The following is a 14965-nucleotide window of genomic DNA, read 5'->3' on the forward strand; positions in this document are numbered from 1 at the left end:
AAAGGGCCATATATTTAAAACCAAGGATTTCAGTCTGGCACATTTCCATTATTTTCTCTTGTTGCTTTGTCAAAAGAGGATTTTCCCATAAATGCCTCCCCATAATGTTCCCCCAAGTTTGAATAGAACACATGTGCCATCTTACATTGCTGCAGAGCTCAAAAGTCAGACACAGTGAAGAAAAACATCAAAGGAAACTTGAAAATGCCACATAGACATTAGTTAGCGAAGCCACCGATTTACAAAGCTATTCATGTAGAACTATAAATTTATTTTTACATGCAAGATCTAAAACTAATGTAGTTTAAGTGTTAATGCAAACAGTTCTTCCTCCTCCCCCAACCTTTATTTAGAATATTTTGCTGAAACACTGTACAGGGTCAGTTTTCTCCTGTTGATACAGAAGCATAGCAAAGACAGAGCCACTCAAAGTACAAGAGCTGCGAAAGGCATTCTATAAAGGAGCAGTATGTAAGGATGTATGAAGAAAACATCAGCTCTTCAAAGTGAACTAAGACCATTTTTTAATTTACACAACTTCACTTGTTGATTTTGCAAAGGACAGTGCATATCACAGTTTAGTTTTTTGCTTCATACAAAAGCATTTAAATACACAGTTGACCACCAGGAGAAGACAAAACTTTACCTATGACTAAACTAACGGGGTTTTTAGTTTTTTTTGAGATATGAAAATAAAAGACCTTAATATGAACACTGATTTTCATGTGACCTTTTTAAATATAACCAGGGTGAAAAAAGGAGGAAAACAAGTTTACCCGCAGCATGCAATTGATCCGCAAGATCGTATAACAACTTAAAGTTTTCACTGCTCTTCAAGCCTCTCCCTAGAAAGTTAATAAAAATATGAAGAAAAATATAATATGCTTTAAGATCTTTTTTATTACCTACACAAACTTTCTCCATGAGTACTTGCATTTGCAAAGGTACAAATATACACTTGCATAGGGTATTTTTCGATACATTACTAAATAGTATTTTATATTTGGAGAATCAGCTTTTGTCTTTGTGATTAATATTATTATTTCATACGTATAAGGCAACACCACTGTCTGGTTTACTTCCTGCACACAGCACCATCAAGACCATTCTCTGAAATCAGAGAAACAGGATTTTTTTTTACTAATCTGTGCTCCCTCTGCTGGCTCTAGGTTCAAAGCTCTGTAGTGGGATAACTAAAGAATAATTTTTTTAGCCCTAGGCATACAACAAAAAGTCTAGCCCTTTATACCTGCAGAGCAGAATACAAACACAACAGTTTTAAAATCATTAGAGCCATTACATAATAATGTTTGGACTGTCTCTAACAATTAGCAACAATTTTAAACATGACAGATTCGGAACTAAAACCACTTCGTATTGCTATAATTTGAAAAGGGACTCACCAAATATGACAGTGTTCCTAAAAAGCCTACAAGCATGTGTTAAACTCATGCTTTGCCTCTTCACAAAACATATATGTTGGGTGCGTTCCCACGGGCCCCCGTGCAAGAACTACATCATAAATATTTATATTTTTATTAACATATGACATTAGTGTTCTGCCACAGATTTCATCAAGATGTACCATTATTTAAACGCAACATAACGCAGTTTTCATATTATCTACTTACCACCAGACACAACCACTTTTGCACTAGTAAGCTCTGGTCGATCGCTTTTTGTCAACTGCTGATCAATCCATTCAGACAGACCAACAGGCGGTGGAGGGGTTACTGTGTTCAGCAGATGAACAAAAACACCCACAAGAAAAGAGATCAAATGTGTATTTTCAACATTTTAAATCCGAGCTTAAACTTCACACAGAGGTCACTCTACAACCAATTCTACCTACTACCAGTAATTGCTCTGTGCCTCTGAGTTACAAGCCTCTTTTGTTAGTTATGTTTAAGTAACCTATAGTATAAGCTGCACTAAAACAAAAGGTCTGTTGTGTACTACATTGATACCAACCCAGCATAATAAATCTGATTCTTATCAAGACAGGCAAACAAGCCAATGAAGTAATGCAATATGCTAATCTTAAGTATCAAGTAGCATTTGTTTCCTTACATCCAGAGATTTAGGAAATACAGGATGGTTCAGGAGCAGGTACTAAGCCACCCACAAAAATCTGCGGACTGGAGCCCACACACATGCAGCACACTACTAATGACTGTCTCTGCTGGACTTACAGCACAGTCATAAAAAGGCCCACAGAAAAGAAAACAGTAGAGGTGGTCAAACACTGGAACAGGTTGCCCAGAGTGTCCATCTGTGGAGATACTCAAAGCCTGACTGGACACAGTCGTGGGCAACCTGCTCCAGGGCGGTTGAACTAGATGATCGTGAAGACCCTTCCAACTTCGAATATTCTGCAATTCTGTGACTGGATTTCTCTATCATCAAAGCTACATTGGCTTCATTAAAATAGTAATTTAAACTGATTTAGTTAAAACTAATCTAAAACAACAACTGGGTGTTCTCAAAGCAATTTAAACTGCTACTAATATAGCTAGACATTGTAGTGATCTATCTTAATTGAAATATGACCAAGTAAACAAAACCTGTGGCTAGCCAGCCACTTTATTTTTGCTCAATCTTGCTTTGAAAACCAACCTGGCTATTGAAACAGCTGTAACTAAGTTGCAAGATTGCAGTGGCAGAGGTTTAAGCAGCAAGTGAAAGAGATTTCACCACAGATAATTTCCACATCCGGTCAATGAAAAGTGTAAAGTACTCCTATTAAAATCATAAAGCTAGGATTATGACAATCAGTTTGCTTTGACAAATACTTCTACAAAACATCACTATGCAGGGAGCAAAACACTATTACATGAAACGACAAAATACCAAAGCAAATACTCACACTTCTCTAAACTGGCACTACCACCACTTGTTGGTGCAGCCTCAAAAGAAGTTCCCCGCACAGTGAATACTTTAATTGCTTCATCACATTGCACAGTGCAAAGAATATTTCCTAAGGAAAAAAAAAAAAATAAAGGGGGTCACATTATATTCTTCAAGAAGATATCAGACACACCAGGCTTTTTAAAAAACAACTACAATTACTACCAGAAACACATCAGCAGTTCTACTAGAAGAGGTAACAGCCAGAAAGTTACTTCGCAAAATTGCAGTTTTAGATGACTAAAACTTGAAAGTCAGGCACTTAACAAACATAAATTACAAATATTTTCATTTACTTTTTAGCTCCATGTTTCTTAAGTATGATAAATCCTGCTTTTAAAATTATACAAAGCATTCAGATCATCTCTTATGGATGAGCTAAATTTCAGAATTTCAGAAAGGGGAAAAAAATTTTCCTTTCAGAAAGGGGGAAAAAAAACCCCAAACCCAAACAACTTTAAAAATGTCATACTCAAACATAAAAAAGGCTTATAATTCAAAGTAGATCTTTTATCCTGACACATGAATTCATGAGAACAGAAGACAACCAGGCCTGCCCCTACTATCTGTGGGATTATATTTCTCACAATAATATATAATACAAGGTATTTACTTCACATTGGAGGCTGTAGGGAACACTAAGAGAAAAACACTGTAACATCAGCTATTCATAAGCAAAGTCATCTCAAAACTGTGAATTACTGGGAAGCAACTTAAAAGAGCAACACAAAATCACATTCTGGTAATGTAACTCCATGTAATACCACACTGGTACACGTGATACAATCTTGTACAGCAAAATTAAGAAAAGCAAGCTAATGAGCTCATATCGAAATTAAAACACAGTCTCAGACAAGCATTAGAGAAACAAGACTGAAAAAAGAATTGCAAATTAGGTCAATTTAATACTATAAATAATTAGTTTAATGTCTTTCTAATTAGGAAAAATAACCCTGTGGTATCTTAAATCAGAACTAACGCCAGCCATATTAAATAAAGCTGGACAATGAACTTAATGTCTTATGTTTTACAAAATCTGATCAGAAGTACACTAACAAATAAATGCAGGATGTATAAAAGATATTACCAAGTTCTATTAATCAAAGTGATAGACCTGGCTCCTAATGGATAGTACCAAAATCGTTGGGATTACTTGCTTTCTCACCCATGGAGCATCATATCCATCCCCAGATTTCATTTTTATGAGCCACAGCAATTCAGATTGTAAAGTGAAAATTCTTATCATATTCCAAGGTTCTAACAACAGGATTATGTAGAGAAGTTATTAGTATTAGGTCCTTTATTGCACAAATACCACATGCCTTTGTGATTACCCACCTGCATACATAGTTCTCACAAAGGTGTCTGGTGACTGAATTTCAATAATGTCAGAAACAGGGGCAACATCAAGTTTGCCAGCCACTCTGGGAATAAGATTCTAGAAGTTAAAGACGAAAAGTCAGCGAAGTGAAACACACGTGGTCAGTAAAAGAATGCCTGCTGTCCCAATTTTAAACTTCACATAATGCTGTACAAAGTCACAAACAACTAAGACCTTTGTCGGGCTACTCACATAGCTTTAGCAGCCAAATAAAATCCCATTATTGCAACAACATTAGATGTTTTATGAGACTTACTGTAAGTAAACCCTTAATTCAGTATCTTTAGTTAGGAGGGTTATTTGCTCCAGTAGTTGAAAACTGAATCTAGATGCAATTTGCTCAGAATACTGACAATTATGGATTGCTGAGCTCTTGGCATTTCAAGGGGAAAAAAAGGGGGGGGGCATTTTTTGGAAGCTGGTTACCAGAGACAATAACAAAAAAAACCACCACACTCTCCCCTAAAAATATGATTTCAAAAGTTAATATTAAATTGTTATTCGCCTGTTCTGAAATGGACTCTTAGAAAATTACTTAGCACCCTATAAATGGGAAGGAGAATAAAAAGAGCAACATAAATCATGAAAAAAATAGTAACAGCAAGAGCTTTGCTTGCTTTTTGTCCCACTCCTAATCTGGTACAACACAAAGGGCCCATTTCTTTACTCACATGAAGCACTTAAAAACAGGAGTGTAAGCTGTAAAGCAAAAGCTTTTAACCTTTACTAAGATACTTCAGATCAAAACTAAAGCGAAAAAATAAAATAAAAACCTCTAAGACAAGTTACGTAAAGATTTCTCTTAAAAAAGAAAGAAAAAAGTATACAGATTGATACTGATTGGAAGTGAAAGTAGTCAGACAGAAGGCTGACAGCGTCATTCACCCTACATCAGCCAGATTTTGAAAGTTTCCTTTTTCTCTAGTTTAGCTGCATCACGGAGTCGACCAGACTGTTAGTACTGAGGCTCTCCACACACTTAGAAACACACTTCAAAAACAAGTTTTGAAAAACTCTATTTTCATTAAAAAACATCTTGGCTAGGACTTGGGTCTGCTATTTATATATTTACAGACATTTCAAAGTACATGACATACAGGATAGATACAATTCCCCCCCCCCAAAAAAATTTACTTCCAATAGGTCTGCACACTTTCATTTCAACATGAAAATCATACAGTTTTCATCTCAACGTACTGTGCTTTTCCTTGCAGTTTTCATTATGCTTTCAGATCACTTCACCTAATTTGTGTTATCGTACATTTTGCCTTTTGTACACAGAACTAGCAGGTTACCACTGAATGCCTCTTCTACACTGTTCCTTTGTCCAAGTCAGCCCATAATAAAACTCAGACAACAGTGTTTCTAACTAGTAAGTTTCTGCAAGCTCAAAGCTGTCATGGCTGACCTCTCTGATCCACACTCTTACACACAACAGTGCCTGTCCCTTTTCTACAAGAAAGTTTTGATGCACTTTGATCTACTTACCTTCCCAAAGGCAGATGCTCCAGCGCAAATGTGGGTGTAATTATATTTTTTATGAGTTTCCAAAATCAAGGGAGTCAGCTCCTCTGAGGATAAAAATATATTGCTCTAAATTTAAAACTATCAATTGCAAATATAAAGTTTCTTTTGTCAATGGGTAAGAACCACTCTCACCTGCTAGAAATCCCTTGTATGTATCATGCTGCGCCACCAGAACTTTTGCAACACCCTGCACTTTGCTGACTTCTTGTGCTACCTATGATTACAGATGAATTATCATTAGCTTGTATTATAACAGGTACTAGAAACAAACAAGAGTCCCTGCTGCAAATTGCTCACAGCCTACAGATGAGTTAAAACTGGAACACAAGAATATATGAATTTCAGAATCGGAACAAACCTGATGGAACAAAATGCAGATCTTGTGACTCACAGCATAGTGCCTTACAGGACAATGAGAATTAATTTTGTGAATAAGAAAACTACAAAGCAAATCAAACCTAGGACAGCTTGCCTCCTATACACAGGATTACACAGTGATTTTGCATTTATTACAACAGCCAGTAACACTTGAAGATTATTGCTCAGTATTCCGATATAATCATCAACTACTTTGTTTTAAATCAGTCAGTATCTACCACGCAAACATACAACGCAAATACAGATGTAGAGCAATGTTAGGAACTTTGTCCAAATTTTAGGAGCAATCCTTTGTTTGCGACTGACTGCGTACTAATGTGATGCATATTTTCAGTTCTGTATTTATGCATTTTTTCCTTTAGATTTAGGGAAGTTTAAATGATAAAAGGGTTGTTGCAGATCAGAGAGAAGAGGACTGACAGCATTGCCTAGAGACCACATACGTTGTCCCAGAACTACACCGAGTTTGCTGAGTATCCATTTACTCTCAAAAACTAACAAGAAATAAACAGAAATCCCATAGTAGCTGCTCTGGAATATCTGTTTGAGTAACTGTCTCTTCTGTCCTATCAATAGAGATCTTAAAAAAAAAAAAAAAACCACACAAAAAACCCACACACACACAAAAAACCAAAAAACAAACCAAAAACAAACCAAAAAAACCTTAAATCCCCCCAAATAAAAGCAACCTTCCTGTTTGTAAAGTCCTGTTTCCCAGAATGACATACATTGCCAAATAGACACCACATACTTACTACTGAAAACCAAATAAAACATTCCCAATCATTTTTCTACTATGCAAGTGTTGAAGAATAGGGAAACACAAAGACAGACCTATCAGGCAAAAATCCATTTTTTTTATTTTCTTGATCTAGGCAACTATTTTTTTCCAGGTCTCCACCTCAAACACCTGGGTCTCAGTTTAGAATAGCCACTGAGGTTTCTCCACCTATTTGTGAATTAGCTGCCCTAAGCATGCCTCCTGCATGAGATACTACATACTGCTTTTAGAAGAACAATTCATAAATAGCCTAGTATGAAAAATACTAGGCAAAATTATTTGTACTTTTACTATTCACACAATACATCATGCTGAAGAGAAGTGTCACTAATGTATTAGCTATACTGTCTCTGCATTTTGCACATAAAAATTAGACTAACCATACAACAGCTAACACACGAGAAACTTTTTAGATGTGAGCTATAAAGTCAAGAAGCACTAATTTCAGAATTTTAGGTCGCAAATACACTCTCGCTATACGACTAGCAGCTGACTAGTAAGAGTGAGATAGGGCTCAGAAGCCCTATTTGTCACTGTACTGCTTCATTTCTGTGGTTTCCCTCTGAACAAAACTTCTTTCCAAGTTCTTAGCACCGCAATATTTGTATTTTGAACTTCACATGGAAATATCGTTCTAAAATTCATTTGTCTTTAGTCCTATAAAAATTTGCTTGCATAAGCTTATAACAATTGAAATTACTGGTATTCTTCCTTGTGAAATGAAATCTATATCCACATTTCCACTTCAGAAGAGAAGCAATTCAAGTGCCAGACATTTCCGGCAGATTAGCAATTCCTGGCACACAGTTCCTCTTCACTACAGATTATTTTTCAGGCTGACCAAGATGCTGCCAAGTATTGTTTCAGTGCATTCATTACTTCATTTGTATGAAAATAGCATTTCCTACCTTGTCACAGCTGGTACCAGCTACTAAACAAGAAACTTCACCTCCAAGACGTTTTGCCGCAGTGATAGCATTTAGGGTAATGGGTGTAAGAGTCTCATTGTTGTGTTCTGCTATGACTAATGTACTCTGAAACCTCTGGATCAGCGATGCCTTTAAGAAAGAAACAGAGAGAGAGGAGTTTGATACTTAGCTTTACAGAAAGTCATCAATTATATAAACTGTAAAACACTGCTGTCAAACAAGAGCCTGAATCTAAATAATATGTATTAAGCAGGCACGATACGTAAGGTGTGAAAAAAAGAAGAGGCGTAAACTTGTTTGATGTCAGCCTATAACATGCTGTGTTTAAATTAAAAGCTCCACAGGAAAATACTTAGCAATATTAAGAAAAACATTTTAATACATTACACTCAAACTCAGTTGACCAGCTTAACAAAGTACCTTGAAAAGTGAAAATTAGACCAGCAAGACTAAGACAGAAGGAAATCAAGGGTAGCAAATATTTACCAGTAGGGTTTCTTTGGGTTAGGTGGTTTGTTGGGAGGGTTGGTGGTTTTGGTTTTGTTTTGGATTTTTTGGGAGTTGAGTTTTTTGTTTGGTTGGTTGGGTTTTTTTACTATAAGTTTTAGACAAATTCTAGCTACAGAAGACACTTCAGTTATCTATAAAAGCAAAATTGCATGCAATGGCACAATGGCAAATAGCAGCAAGGGCTCACAGCCTGAAAACACACTGATAGAACTGTTGGTAAGCATCAGGTTCATTTGTATTTCTGTTCTTTAAAACGTTTGACACTTAACCACTTAGTCTACCACCACAATTTAATGGTCCTTACATAATAATTTCCCCAATTCACAGATTTTAACTTCAAAAGCAAAAAATGAAAGGGGGGGGGGCAGGGAGAAAGTAGAGAATTACCATGAAACCAAACCAAAATATCCTAAGCTCTGAAACTTTCCTCTCTACTTTTCAGGTGAACCTGGAAAAAGCATTATTCCTCCAAGACTAATACTAGCATAGGGAAAGGGTTTGGGGTGGGAATGGGACTATTATCCCTTCAAGTCTCTGTGTATCCTACATAAAGGCTAAATCAATACTCAAGTTATGATCAATGTAATGTAACACATGGAAAACAAAATGTATTAATTAATGACCATGGCACAAATAGTAACACAATGCTACAGACTGCACAGCCAAATGCTACTTTTAAAAACATATATTCTGACCCCATTTTCCCTCATGCCAAATACTCACTTACCCACCACCCAAACTAGAAAAAAGCTTCAGAAAATCCAAGAGGCTAGAAGTTGGACTTCAACCACACAAAGCCTACCAACATGCTAAACACGAATCCCGAGGACTTCCCTGAAGCTAATCACAGTGTAAAAATATAAATACAAAGGTAAGTTTCTGCAGAATCAGGACTGTAATTTGTTGTTTGGATTAAAACAACAAGGAACCTAACAGAAGTGCTCTGCATTTCATCTTTTATGCTTAAGGTTACTTGTTATGATTAAAGATTCTAAGATTGTTTGAAGCCAATTGCCAGTAAAAGTATTTATTGCCAATACAGATCAGACACCGTATTTTTGATTATGTTTTATACATCATTTGCAATAAAAGTTACGAGATTTTAGTCACCGTTTGAAGAATAAATCCATGCTTTTGTGGCAAAAAGCCCACTTTTCCAATGATTTATAGCCATGTTGCAGAGCAAAGTGAACCACACTCCTGAAAGACTCTGAAGTTTTCAAATTTCCAAGGGGAGCCACATGCATTTTAAGCACACAATTCTGACTGTATTATGATTCTTTCCCTAAATAAGTACTGCACCATCAGAGGAGCTCTATATCATCCTGTCAAGCAACTCTAGAATAAACTGGGGGAAAAAAAAAAAAAAAAAAAAAGGAAAAAAAAAAATCAGTAGTTTTTTGGTTTGGTTTTTTTTTTAGGCAAAAAGAATGAGAATAATGTATGTTGCTTCAGCAGGCTGGATATTACAGCATTAACTAGGCATGATTTCTAAACTGATAATCCCACATAATTGTGGGAACTGCCTACCACAAGGTCACTTTATGCCTACTTGCATGACATTTCTGAACATGAAGACAAGACCAGATTTAAAATCAATTAAAAGTCACATTCTAGATCTTGGGTAAAACTCCTGGATAACAAATAAGATTCCTATGTGGGTCTGAATTTTACTATACTAACAAATGTTAAACGATTTTAAACAAACAAAAATCAAACTGATTTTTGTTTGCTATAATAAACACAGTGCAGTAAAAGCAGAGAGTAATTCATCCAGTCACATCTGTTCCTGGAAACTAAGAATCTGCAATGAGCCAATGAAGAGGACAGGGAGTTCTCCTGATGAAGTAACTTGTCCAGCTCACAGCTGACAAGAACAGTCCATTATTTCACTGACATAATTTCTCCACCTGTGCTTGGGCAGGATGGCCAGTTTGAAGCCTAGATAAAATATGAAGGTTGAGTATAAACCTAACCAGCTAACAGCAACCAACCTAAAGAGCTAACAACCAAACTATTGAAAACACCACCTTGAGAGGGAACAGCATCTGATGCTTGTGCCACAGAAGGTTCCCGGTAAAAACCAAACTCTGGATAATCAAGCTATCCAAAGAAATCAACTACAGTTAAACATCCTACTAACTCGGGCAATTGAATGGCTTCTCAAGCACACCAGTAATTATGAGAAACACACCTGCCAGCAACCAGCAGAATTGGAGATTTATTTCCCCTAGGTTTAGATATAAATCAAAGCTAGGCACCTATGTTCCCTCCACAACAAACATCTACATTTCCTCTCTGGTGGAAACTCCAGACAATGATTCAGTTCATAGTAAAATAAACATTCATGAAGGAAATGGTCTGGAGTTTCCAACTCCTCCCCTTTACCCCCAGCATTTACTGTAGAGCAAACCTGGCTGCTGACTTCCAGATGCCTAGAAGTTGGTAGCTTAACCTTTTTGTGCAGTATGCATCAATTAAGCCACTTGCGAAGTACCAAAGGATTCGCTGAATCTATCTTCAAGTTTCCCCAAAGCACCTTTTTGCTTCCCACCTGAGAAATCCGGCAATGTTCTCCAAGCAGAATGTGAAAAATTTGAGCATATCTGAATTTCTAGACTTTAGACAAGATAACTGAGACTTCTCTCTGCTACTGTCCAAGCAAAACATTAGAAATCTGGATGTGCCCAGTATACGCGCATAGATAACCCACACATTAAAAGTACTCATCCAATCTGCACAGGTGATCTACTCTTCACAGCAATGCCAGTGCAAACTGGACACACGATGGTCTTTCAGCACACAGACAGGTCACCTGAACAGCACAGAAGCAAGGCCCAGCACTTCTTAAAATGGATGTGCTGCTTATATGCTACAAAACACATGTATTAACATCTGGGAAATCCTAGACAAAAGTGTTGTAAATCTTTGCTCGCTGTTTGGTGAGCAGACAGGTACCAGTGGCCCCTACAGTCAACAGTCCATAGCTCACTGCCTGCAGCCCACTCCAAGGATGCTCGTTGCAACACAGAATACACAGAACAAGCTCTCTAAGTTAGACATGGCAGGTACATGAACAAAAGATGGGATGGCCAGAAAGCCTTTCCAGAAAACACAAGAGCTCCAGCAGGTGTATTCTACATGCCCCCACACTCCAAACACGAAATAGGCTGTCAGAAACTTCACCCTTCAGGAGACTGAAGTTTGCCTCCAACCTCATCAGAGTAACCACTGGAACTTCCAGCAATTAAACCACAATAGAAATTCACAAAGCAAAAGCACCTAACAAATGGGCCCAAAAAGGCATCTTTAGAGCTGACTTTCTTAGCTGTAAAAGCAAGCTGGCCAGAAATTAAAGCCTGAGAGCTGCTTGGTAGGAATTATGCATCTCAGAGACCCATTATCACTGGGCAAAATTCCCAAGAACCAACTCAATGAACTAGGAATTGGGGTATTATTGAAGATAATGGCTACATCCCTATGCAATAAAGCAATGCCTAATTCTATTAATAGACAGTCTTGTAGCTGCAAAACCTAAAATAAATTAAGAAAAAAAAATTTGGGAAGCTCAGAGCAAGAAAGAAGCTCTAGCAATAAAGCTTGTACTTCTCCTAGAGCCTTTATACAGATCTGGCTATGGAAGAGGTCTAAGAGACAGCTATTTACCTCCAGGAAACACTAACTAGAGAAATAACACTAAAGGCACCTGTACTGAAACAGAGCTAAAACTGCAAAGACAAGGGGAAGGGGGGGGGGGGGGGGGGGGTGTGTGTGTGAAAGGAGAGAGAACACTAATAAAAAGGATTAATTTAGGAATCACAATAAAGACTTAAAATTAGAAAGTAACTGAAGAAGCAATAGAAAGATGTACTACCAAATCAACTTTTTCAGGTATGTCCTGTGCAAACCACTAATAAAAATCAAAGCAAGAAAGCTGTTCTGAAATACAGACAACACTACTGAAAGTGACTTCACTAGATGGCTTATTCCCATCTCTGCACCAAGATTTTGTGTACTTGCAGTCTCATACTCCTTCTCAGCCCTCACATTTAAGTTATGTAACTCCAACCCTTCCTAGTTGCTCACACTTTACAGGCCTCTCACATCCTGTTTTTCTCTAGACTATTCACTCTTGAACTGCAGGAATGTTAGCAGTGCTGGAGTTAGCTTTCCAGACCACATTGTTACCCACACACTGACAATGCACACAATGTTTTATTGGCTTTTATACATTTGTGAGTTTAGATGCATATGGCTGAAAAACAAGGAGCTGACCTCATGTTTCCAGGACATGAAACTGAGTTGTGCAGTGACTGTGAGTGAAGTATTATTTACATAGCAGTACCATACGTTCTGGGAGCTCCAGAGGTCATCAAGACCTTTGCTCTGCAAAGCCTACAGCCTAACAACAACCGAGAGATGGCCACGGTTACAACAGTTATAATTGTTAGATTAGCTAATCATGTATGTTCTTGTCTATCTTTGCTCTCCTTTTAAGCCATTCTTAGTACCTGAAACCAATTAATATATTCCTATAATCCCTGTAAAAGCCTCAGAGCGCTGAAAAAGAAATTTCTTTACAAACTTTAGCTTTTTTAGAAGGGCTATCCACATACAGTTCTGGTGGAGGGAGTGTCTCCTAGTGCAGGCTACAAGACTGACCAGATATTCAGGGGCATTTCATGAATCATCTACTTCAACTAACCTTGAGTTCACCTACTTGTTAAATTTGGTAACACGGTCACCATGACACAAGCAGCAAACGGCCTCCAAAAGCCCAGCACTCCTCCCAGCTGAGCAGTATGAAGGTCAACATCGAAAAGCAACAAGTGTTTCACATTAGCTTCGTCCACAGGCTGTGACAGTTAAAGCAATTACAATTCTGCACAGCTGTGCTCATCTGACTGAGAAACACTGTGTTAACCCTCTCAAAACCCCAGAAACCCTCTCCTTGAGCCGCAAATGTCCTTTTAACATTGTCAGAGTTTCAAATAACAAACTCCAAGAGCCTCTTCCAGTTGTAAGGAAAGTAATCCTCTTCAGCTAGTCCCGTACGAGGGCGGCCGAGAGTGAGCACTTGGAGAACTTTAAGACTTCCCTCATAACTACGTACAAGACGTAGTGCCTGCAGCGAGCACTGGAAAGTTCTTTTTGAACACCCAGCACGCACTCAAACTTCTCTAACGGCCGCGCTACGAAGAAAAGCGGGGCCCAGCGGAGGAGCTCGGCCCCGGTGGCGCCCGGTGCCCGCTCCCCGGACACCCCCTCGGCCACCGCTGCTGGGCGGGCCGACGGCGGAGCTCGGCCCCGCCCCACCTCTGCCCCACTGGGCACGGGCCCACCCGGCCGTGGCGGAGGGGAGAGCACGACCCCGGCACCCCACACCCGGCCGCCGCCGAGCCCCAGCGCTGAGGGGGCACGCGCCGCCCGCGCTCCCTCACGCACTCACCGCCCGCCGCAGGCGCTGCGCCGCGACCGCCCGCAACATCGTTCCACCGCCTCGGCCGCGCGCCGCTCTCGCGAGAGCCTCGCCCCGCCCCGCCGCCTCATTGGCCGGAGCGGCGGACCAATGGGCAGCGGTACAGAGCGCCCCCTGCTCCCGCGGGCGCCGGTATGGGCGGGTGGCTCTGAGCCATACATCCTCGGTCTGACCCGGGCCCGGGCCCGGGTCCGCGTCCCTCGCTCCGAGCGGCATCGAAGGGCAGCGCAGAGCCGCTCCCGCGACCGCCTCGAGGGGCAAAGGGCACCGGTGCGCCCCACGGCACGCGCGCCCTCCCGCCTGAACGAGCTGGCCACCAGCACCGACCTCCTCGGGCTCCCGCGCTGCTTCCGCAAAGAGTTAAAGCCTTTTAAAGGGAGAAAACAACAGGAAGCGGAGTTGGGAACGCGAACGTTAGTGCTCCAGACCAGACTAGTCCAAGCCAATAAAAACGTGCCTTGTGAAGGAAAAAGAAAGGAAAAGTCTTCATCTGCGGCTGTGGGGCCAGCAGAAGCCCGGGAGGCCACGCAGCGTGGGCAGGCTGCACTCCCGACCCCGGGAGCACCACCAGGCCTAGGGCTGACCTCCAGTGTCCGGATCCCCCCAGCCACCTTCCCTGTGGCGTTGGCACACAGCCAGAGCAAAGAGGCCAGGCGCTTCCCAAACTTCCCAAGCAGTCTGACAGCACGGAACTGGTCAGGTAACACCAGCCCAGGGCAGCATCCCCTCGACAGGGCAGATTTACAGTTGCCTCACCCACACCCTGCACTCAGCATTGGACAATAGCTCATTTGCTCTGAATAATTTCTAGATCCTTTGTATTACTATTATTCTGATTTCTTAGAATCAAGGCAAGACCTTTTGTGTCTGCCCCTTCCACAACACTAGGTTACTCCAGGAGCCAGGCTGGGACTCACTGGTTGTTTCCATAACTCCAAGTATTTTTTCCAGGGGGCAAAGGATTTAAAAATCAATGAAGCAAAATGTTTCAGGCAAAGTTCACTGCTAAAGTACATGCTGTGTCTCTCTGAAAACCTGGTGTCCTGGAGAAGCTGGCAGGAGCTGGAATAGCT

At 40.1% G+C, this 14965-nt stretch overlaps 1 protein-coding gene across 1 annotated transcript in view; it reads right to left on the reverse strand.

Moving 5' to 3' along the window:
• ETFA (electron transfer flavoprotein subunit alpha) overlaps positions 1-13950 on the reverse strand; it is a 29252-nt gene extending 15302 nt beyond the window's left edge. The window contains exons 1-8 of the mRNA XM_030496774.1: positions 13863-13950; positions 7883-8032; positions 5948-6029; positions 5777-5859; positions 4246-4345; positions 2867-2977; positions 1632-1733; positions 777-845 (exon numbers count right to left, since the gene is read on the reverse strand). Of these exons, the coding sequence (XP_030352634.1) occupies positions 777-845; positions 1632-1733; positions 2867-2977; positions 4246-4345; positions 5777-5859; positions 5948-6029; positions 7883-8032; positions 13863-13901 (736 nt within the window). The 5' untranslated portion in view covers positions 13902-13950. The remainder of the gene's footprint in view (positions 1-776; positions 846-1631; positions 1734-2866; positions 2978-4245; positions 4346-5776; positions 5860-5947; positions 6030-7882; positions 8033-13862) is intronic.
• Between the last annotated feature and the right edge of the window lie 1015 nt (positions 13951-14965).

The sequence above is a fragment of the Strigops habroptila genome, chromosome 9, assembly GCF_004027225.2.
Source record: "Strigops habroptila isolate Jane chromosome 9, bStrHab1.2.pri, whole genome shotgun sequence".
Classification (NCBI taxonomy): Eukaryota; Metazoa; Chordata; class Aves; order Psittaciformes; family Psittacidae; genus Strigops; species Strigops habroptila.